General features: G+C 35.4%; 1 protein-coding gene and 1 long non-coding RNA gene across 2 annotated transcripts; both read left to right on the plus strand.

Annotated features, from left to right (window-relative positions):
• Positions 1–5,639: 5,639 nt before the first annotated feature.
• On the plus strand, positions 5,640–7,136 carry LOC124325627. Its single transcript, XM_046784436.1, has 3 exons — positions 5,640–5,790; positions 5,855–6,374; positions 6,446–7,136. The coding sequence occupies exons 1-3, from the start codon at positions 5,738–5,740 to the stop codon at positions 6,647–6,649; spliced, it is 777 nt and encodes a 258-aa protein (XP_046640392.1). The 5' UTR covers positions 5,640–5,737; the 3' UTR covers positions 6,650–7,136.
• Positions 7,137–8,576: 1,440 nt separating this feature from the next.
• On the plus strand, positions 8,577–8,818 carry LOC124320531. Its single transcript, XR_006913973.1, has 3 exons — positions 8,577–8,592; positions 8,650–8,725; positions 8,801–8,818. It is a non-coding gene; the product is annotated as an uncharacterized LOC124320531 (long non-coding RNA).

Genomic DNA, 8,818 nt, shown 5'->3' on the forward strand with positions numbered 1-8,818 from the left:
GCATCATGGCCATTGGCGGCCATTCCCAATCATCCTAGGAAAAATGAAATGAGCATTAAGCAAGTGAAATAAATCTATCAGGTGCTTATTTCAGTGAGCTTTTATAAAAGAAAAAATTATCCTACCAAATTCTTTCCCTCTTTTTTTATCACACTGCATGGCCAACACATGGTTCTGAATGGGAAGCGTCATTTTCAGGCATTTAGGGTACCATTATTACCACGTTGGAAAAGTTTTTCATAAGCTGAAAAGCGAAAACAAATGTCACTTATAGTCTTTATAGACTATAATTGTAAAAATTCTAAAAGTATGAAGTTTTCTCACATTTTTTGATTTAATTCCAATTTCTATCGTGTTCGGCATTTGCTTCGATTAAGAATTTTAACTTTTTTGTGACTTAACGATTTCTTTTTCCATCCTGATTGATGAAAGCAAATTATAAAACGGGCTCTCGTTTTTTTAATAATTTGTTGTTGATTTCATTGGGAACTTTCTTTTCGTGCTTTAGAAGGCAAGATCAATTGCGTTATCGTAAAACGTGGAGAAAAAACTTTTTTAAATTCTTGATTTAGCGCTATGAAAGTTTTTTTCAAACACAGGAAGAACTTGGGGTTATATTAAATAAAATTTGTTTTATTACATAAAAAAATTCGTTTCGTCATATTCAAAAATCGGTTTTATAATTGAAAACGTTGCACAAACTTGGCTCTGACAACATTTTACTCTTAAACATGCTTACAAATATTTTTGATTCGTTGGTTCTACGTCATATGTAAAACGGCAGATTTTGAATACATTTAAAATGTTTTAAAGAAAAAGAAAATGTTTCAAAGAAAAAGAAATGAAAATGTGTTCCTTAATGTTAAAAAAGTGTCAAGTCTATATGATTTGTGTATAGACAGTCTAACTCAGCAAATGAGTCCCCGTCAGAAAAAGTGTGCTGAGTTGAGAAAAATGAAAATTGTGAACATCACAGATTCTGAATTTAATCCTAGTCTTTTTGAACAAATGTGTAAGTTACAGAATTCTAATTTCTTAAGTTACACATTTCAAAAATCTTACTTTCCTATTTGGGATATGTAAATTTTTAGCTCAACAAATCTTGGCTGAAGTTGCTGTGGTTTACAATGAAAGGTATTTATAAAAAAGCAGTCTTCATGGAGATGTTAATGCTAACCCCAGACGGTTAGACCTTGTCCATTGAAAATTATTATGGAAACCACAAATAAGTTTACTTAAATTTTCTTCTTTCAGATGCCGGTAAATATACTCAAATACTATTCAATAATGATGTAAAGATTATTCACAGTTTTTTATTAAAGGACTACAATTATTTTGGTTTTGGAATAACCATGACATTCCAATGGAAAAATTTATCACCTCCAATTTCGAAATTTAAAAATTGCAATTCTTGCATATTGTGTCAGTTCCAATAGAACTGGACAACCTTTTTAACACTAAGAGCTAATTTTCCAGATTTGAGGTTTATTCTTTTAAAAATTTGTTGCGTTTAGAACATAAGAAAAGAACATTTATTTGTTTGAGAGCGCTGCAACCATCAGCGCAGGTGATGGTGGTATAATGGTCTTGGAAGATCATGTCACATCAGTGAAGACCAGTGACTGTCAGGTATATTATCTTCGATTAGTGGACAATGATTTTCATGTCTTACACTAATTTTAAAATCTAAGTAACCTCCACACGTATACAAGAGATTATACCAAAGATTAAACTGTTTGTTTAGCCCCTCTACTTAGAACTGTGGGGAATTCTTTTATATTCTCAAAGTTAGAGGGTTTTCACAAATTGAATGTTTGTGATAACATCGAGTATTGTAATCTATTAATTGTAATGTATTAATTATCTTAATGGTTGTCAATGTTATGCAGAATTTGAATCCAAGGTTTGTATGTTGTCGTCGGGAAGTTCAGGAGATGCCCATGTTGTAAGTTGAAAAGAACCCCTGTATCAGGAAATTGGCTCCTGAAAAATAAAGCGAAAGTTACAATATGGATATTGAGGATGAATCTTCTATGAAATTCTTCGTTCACACTGCCAAAAGTATGCAAATTTTATGGCTATCTTAAACGCATGTAATTAAAAAAAATCGACAATTGATCATCGAGTGAAGAGTGGACTGAATCAACTTGTTCCACACCAAGACCGAAATAGGTGAACCTCAACATACCTAAAAACACTAATGAAAGCAACTGGACAGTCGGCAGATGTTCGCAACATTTCAATAAGAAGTCACTCTACAATTCTCCCGTCTGTTGTAAAAGCCAGTGAGGCATTATGGACCTTCAGATATCGAAGAGCAAACCGTGAAAAGATATACATAAATAATCAGGGTAGGGCCCGGTAGTTTTAAAAAAGTACCGCTACCGAGGTAGCGGTAACTTAAAAAAAAAATTTAACCGCGGTACGGTACTACCGCGGTAGTTTAAGGGGCTACCGCGATAGCGGTAGTCGTTCATCGGTAGTTTTGGGTTAAATTGTTAATAAAGTGAAATAAAAGCGTTGAAATGTTTGAAATCTAATTCAATTTGAATTAGAAATGTTTATTGGTTTTCAGAAACAAAAGTTTTTCAAAATTTTGATCTGACAACCCATTTCTCAGCGGTACAAAGATCCTTCCAGCAATGCTGAACAAACGTTCCACAGATGTGGAGGATGGAAGTGCTGCGTTGTATTTCAGAAAAAGCTGTTTTAAAGTCGGATATTTCTTCAGACTTGAAAGTTTTGTTGAAGTATCCGACAAAAAAAGATCAACTTCATTATCCACACTCGATCAGTAGGGATGGTTGGAAAAGGAGGAAAACAAGAAATATGAATGTCATTCGGATATATCTTTTTTTTTTATTTTTTTGGAGGGTGGGTGGATTATGTCATCGATGGCAACCATAGTTTCTCTAATCCCGACACTTTGTGTGTGTCACGGGCACTTCATTTTTTTCTCTCTTTCCCTTATACAATTATTATATTTGAATAATAATCATAAAAGGGTTTTAATTAATTTTGTAATTATTATTTTAATATAGATGATGATGATGATGATGAAGACGATGATGATGATTTTGTGAAACCCACAAAACGTGGCAAACGAAAGTCCTTAACAGCAGACCAATTGTGGGCCATGCATGAAAATCTGACTGACGAGATAACAGTTGTTCTTAAACATATCACTGCAGTGAATTTCCATACACCATTTGGCTGTTTAGGAAAAATGTTCGAACTGTCTGGGGCTGAGCCATTTCTTGAAACAGATATGATAAAAAGTTTAATTGAAACATTTTCTGTAAGTATTTCATTCTAATTAAATAATAATGGGAATATAAATATTACATGTAACAATAAATTTTATTTTATTCCATATTTTACAGAATTTGGGACAAATTGAAAAAACAATTCTTTGGAAAATGTCAGAAGCAAGTATGATGGACGCATTTATTCGGAAAAGAAAATTCTACGAGATTCTAAAAGAAAAGACCAAGAAAGCAAATCGGATTTGTTGTAAGTTTAAACTACATAGAAAATGAGTTAACAAGATTCCTTCGGTAACGTCCTTCGGTAATTTTTTTAAACGTTAAAGAGACAGAAAATCAAGGTTATAGTAGATTAATACATACTATAACGTTTGGAAAATTCTGTTTCCCTTTATTATCTTCCATAATTGATTCTTTATAACTAATTGAAAAATAATCTGTAATATTATGAGTGGTGCGAATTATGAATGGCGGAGGATTCGCCCCGCCACCCACGTCGCACTTCATGTTTAGATTAAGTTATAGCAATATTTATTACTATAGTAACATGGAATTAGAAAAATTATTAGTTACATATTAACTACAAAGAAATGGATGTGCTCTTATAGCAGTTAGATTAAACCACCGCTGAAAAAATCTTTATAATTAAGGCATATAACCTAAGTGTTTTACGACCGGTTCCGAAATCGAAACTGATGGTAGCGTCGCTAGCGATATTACCATTGCTTTACTTCGACTTTGGTTACATTATTTGGTGTACTCACCAACCGGGCCACGCATTCCCTTATAAAAAAATGTCAATGTTGGTCTAATGGTTAGCAACTCGGGCTGCCACTCGTATTGTTTAGGGTTCGAATCTCGATCCCGAAAAATAAATTTGTAATTTTTGAAAAATTACACTTAAAAAGCTTTCGGAGGTAAATGGAAGTGGAAGATCGGTGGTAACTCTTCACGAGCACCAGAAGATCTTGATGACTGTGAAGAGGACAAGGGAAGAAGAGAGAGATGACCCAGAGCTTCAAAATGAGTATAATCAAACATTTTTAAATGTTCCTCAACTTCTTGGTTGATGACTAACTGTTAAAAAAAGGAGGAATAGAAATTTTACTTGATCAAAAAATTTATTAAAATCAAGACAAAAAACAGTAAACAAAAAGAGGTGATAATAAAACAAAAGATTTAAAAAAGTAATAATGGGAAAATACAAAGTAAAAAGAAGAATAAAGACGAAATCGAAATCGAACATAAAAACAAAATCAAATAATAAATACTCTCCACAAACGTAGCAGAAAACTTGTCTTGCTAGGAAAGATCCAAACTTTTTTTTTGTTTTTGTTTACACTGCTGAGCATGCACTGACAGTTGGAAGGTTACGCAAAAAAAGCGAATTCACTGCCTAGGATTCGGCAACCAGCTAGGTAACAAGTACGCAAATTAAATTTTTAAAACAGTAATGAAAATAAATGAAAACCCCGTTACGCCATGTATCAAATTTTGAAAGAATTATGTACAAAATTTGGTGACGATTGGTCATTCAGGGAAGAAACGTATAAAGGAACACTAAATGGACATCAGACCCTCTGAATTTCACTACTAGCTACTACTACCCTACCCCCTATACCCCACACCCTATATTGTTAAGGACCTTCGTATATAAATATACCTCAGGGATAATACTAAAAGTTTTTTTTCCAGCAATTATTGAGAAAATGAAAATCCCACAATCCAAAACCCAACGCCTGGTCTTCCACGACATTGAAAAATCTCTAAGACGTTACCCAAGACAGTGTTCTAAAGGCTTTTGTGAATTTTGCCTCAGGACCTTCAAAACTAATAGTAGTGCGCATAAACACGCCAGACAAGTACATAACTCATCATTCCAAGATGCAATTGCGAAGTACTACGACCTTAGCACAATCCTTTTTAAATCCAAACTTTCAATTGGTATGGGAAAGGTTTCAAACCACCAGCATTTGTCTTGAAGATTTTGAAGCTCTCCTAGATCCAGCGTGCAAGGTAAAATTTACACTACGCAAAAGTTGTAAGAATTTAAGCCTTTAAACTTTTTTACATAGGCAAAGTTACTGGCTGAAGTGCATAAATTTGAATTGGAAACGGGAAATCAATCTCCAGACTCTGAAGATTCAGATGGTGATGTCATCTTCGGCGAACAACAAGTCGAATCAACTGGCAACATAGTAACATTAATGAATTATCAAGATAATCTTCGTCAAATTCATGATGCAAATCCGTTGGAACCTCATGGCGTATCTAATTTGGTTTCACAACTTTATGCTGAAGATAGCCAAGAAGAAGAAAAAGATGACTTTAGAAAGAGTACAATTATTAAGGAGGAAATTGATCTGTTTTCGTATGCAGTTGTCGAAGTTGACAATTCGTCGCTCGATAGATTTATCGAGCCAATTCTCCCCTTGATTTTATCTTCCCATTTTGCGCAGAATTCGACATTTATGGAAGCTATTGAAGAAGATGAGAGCTTCATAATTCATGAATGCGATTACAAGTAAAAATTTGACTATCATTGTTATAATGAACAATTCTAATCGTAATACTTTATTTCGCTATAGGATTTTGGGCAACATTGACAAATATCAACCTGATATTGTGATAAGTGCAACCACAGCAGTGTTGGTCGTGCACGAACAAGAAAAGTTTGAGGAAACCCGTTTGAGAATTTCGCTAGCCAGTTTAAAATTCACGACATGCTGGGTAATAATATTGGCCCCTGGAGGGCTAACCTTGTCCAAACCGCCTGTACAGTGGGAATCTCTCAAAGTTTTAGCCAAATTCTACGAGAACAATTATTACCAGAATGATACGACTGAATTTTTATTGCTAAAACGCATAGCCAACACTTATCGAGATGTGGCGTTCTTCGTCAAGGGTGCTGCATTAGACGAGATTCATCAAGATATTAATTCAAATCATCATCCACTCAGTGTCAAAGCCAAACTTTTGCTTCAGTTTCCGCAATTGAATGCCGTGACTGCGCCCTTAATTGCCCAGCACTTTGACGCAAAAGAACTCGTTACGCTGCCCGTGGAGACGCTCTGTAATCGGATTCCTACTCTTCGTCATACCATCAAAGTAAGAAATTCTATCTAAACCCCTGTCGTTGAAGTCTAAAGTCAATTTTTTCTATCTCATGTAATCTGTAGATGATTCGCAACTACCATCACACATCGCTACAGTTACTGTATGAAATGGATATTGATGAACAAAAATCGTCAATTGAGGACATGGACACACACCCTTTTTTCGGTCAACTCAAACACGGTCAACCATGGAATCTGGAGACAGTAAATGTGAAGGAATGTGAGCTACGCAAGTTACCAACGCTCAAAACGAGATCAAAACTGTAAATTGATCATATGGAAGAAATGGGCACGCCTTTAAGCGTTAGTCAGCATAAAACATGTTGTGCTCTCCTTTTCCTTGTCAGCCAGTCTATGTTTATTCTCTACTTCTGCAAAGAGCTTTTCTTTTCTTTTCTTTCCTGCGTTTCATTTTTTTCTAGTTAAAGTTTACATGCAGTAGTCATTTCCAAAGCAGTTTATACGCATTAGTCGTTTACAAAGAATTTTTGTGCTCTCCTTTCCCTTGTCAGCCAGTCTATGTTTATTCTCTGCTTCTGCAAAGAGCTTTTCATTTCTTTCCTGTGTTTCATTTTTTTCTAGTTAAAGTTTACATGCAGTAGTAATTTCCAAAGCAGTTTATACGCATTAGTTGTTTACAAAGAATTTTTGAAAGGTCCAAAATGACATTTGAACCAGATTTCTCCTCACAATGTCTCAGTTTATGTCATTTCGTTCCGTTACACGTCCTTAAGTTAAATATGCGTATAATAAAAAAAAAACACACCAAAAGTGTTGCTTAAAAAAACTACATGATCAATTTTCAAATTTTAAAAAGTGAAATTACCACTGCAACACCCAACCTGCTTCTTGCCTGTAGATCCCATCTCCCTCTCGCTCGACGTCATACCTCAGTAAGTTTTTCTTTCCCCCAACAAAAATTTAGGGTTTCTTGGTTGTAACCTCAAGTTGTGTCTTTTTAATCTGCCTCAACAGGTCGCGCGACGAGGGTCTCAACCTCAAATTTCCAAATTCACCTCAGGTATAGTTCAGACTACTTTGGTTTCCCCCCCCCCCCCACTTGGAAAGAAAAGTGTTTTTATGAGGTTCCTACTAGTCATTGGATCAAATTTCATTTTTCCTTTTACAAAGAGTATTGGTAGGCGTTTCTTCCGCTGTCCGGCTGCTGTAGCTGTTCACCATTATCAGAAACTCAGAAGCCAATTTCCACTAGGGGCGCTATCACTGTGAAGAATTGGCTGAATTGCTTACGTTATCTAGTGTGTGTGCGTTTCTCCCACATGTTCTAGTTCAAAAGTGTTACAGCACAGCACACATATTTGTTTTTGGTCTCCTAAGTGTTACACATTATTATTCTCCTTTCCCAGTTTCATTTGTTTAAGAAAATGCTACCTAAAAAGAAGACACAAAAGGCCAATGGTTTTATGATGTTCATGATTGAAATGAGACCAAGACTTGAATCTGATGGGCACAAATTTCCTGGGGGTTTGATGGATGTTCATCTTGTTTGTACTCCATTATGGAATGTATAACTGCTACAAAATTATTGTTTTTTCATGCATTTAATGTGTACACAAATTTTACAGAATCTGACCACAGAACAAAAAGCCGTTTACACTCAAAGGGCAGCACCCGTTATGAAAGAAGATGACGAAGACGAAGAAGAAGCTATTGGATCTGTTCCACGCTTGCCAAACACTTTCTGTGAGTTTCTTAGTTTTCTGAACGTGTTTTATTTGGTTATCGAAGATACTTATTTGTTTGTTTAATGATCTACAGCGAAAGTTGTCATTAAATCCATCGTGCCGCGCGTAGCAGCCAATTTTGGTAAACCCCAAAGTGTCCTACCTGGAGCTGGGCGAGGAATTTTAGCTATTGGATCTGTTCCACGTTTGCCAAACACTTTCTGTGAGTTTCTTAGTTTTCTAAACGTGTTTTATTTGGTTATCGAAGATACTTATTTGTTTGTTTAATGATCTACAGCGAAAGTTGTCATGAAATCCATCGGACCGCGCGTAGCAGCCAATTTTGGTAAACCCAAAAGTGTCCTACCTGGAGCTGGGCGAGGAATTTTAGCCTACAATATTGCTGACATGTGTTGCGAGCATTACGACTTGTCTTTGCTGCCTAATCGCCACGTTCCTGCTAGCATTGATGACAAACATCGCTACATTGTTATGCCTAAAGCTAACAAGGTTCAGGATGCACAGGTGATAAATATTAATTACTATTTTCCAATACAGTACATGTAAGACCATTTTTAGCAGACACCCGTTATGAAAGAAGATGACGAAGACGAAGAAGAAGCTATTGGATCTGTTCCACGCTTGCCAAACACTTTCTGTGAGTTTCTTAGTTTTCTGAACGTGTTTTATTTGGTTATCGAAGATACTTATTTGTTTGTTTAATGATCTACAGCGAAAGTTGTCATTAAAT

This window comes from Daphnia pulicaria, chromosome 1 (assembly GCF_021234035.1).
Source record: "Daphnia pulicaria isolate SC F1-1A chromosome 1, SC_F0-13Bv2, whole genome shotgun sequence".
In the NCBI taxonomy this organism is placed as follows: domain Eukaryota; kingdom Metazoa; phylum Arthropoda; class Branchiopoda; order Diplostraca; family Daphniidae; genus Daphnia; species Daphnia pulicaria.

Excerpts from the sequence above, each read along its gene's own strand:
- LOC124325627 (XM_046784436.1), top strand. The coding sequence starts at position 5,738 with ATGGAAGCTATTGAAGAAGATGAGAGCTTCATAATTCATGAATGCGAT. Across the intron at positions 5,791-5,854 it reads ATTCATGAATGCGATTACAA|GATTTTGGGCAACATTGACA; the intron begins GTAAAAATTTGA and ends ATTTCGCTATAG. Across the intron at positions 6,375-6,445 it reads CTCTTCGTCATACCATCAAA|ATGATTCGCAACTACCATCA; the intron begins GTAAGAAATTCT and ends TGTAATCTGTAG.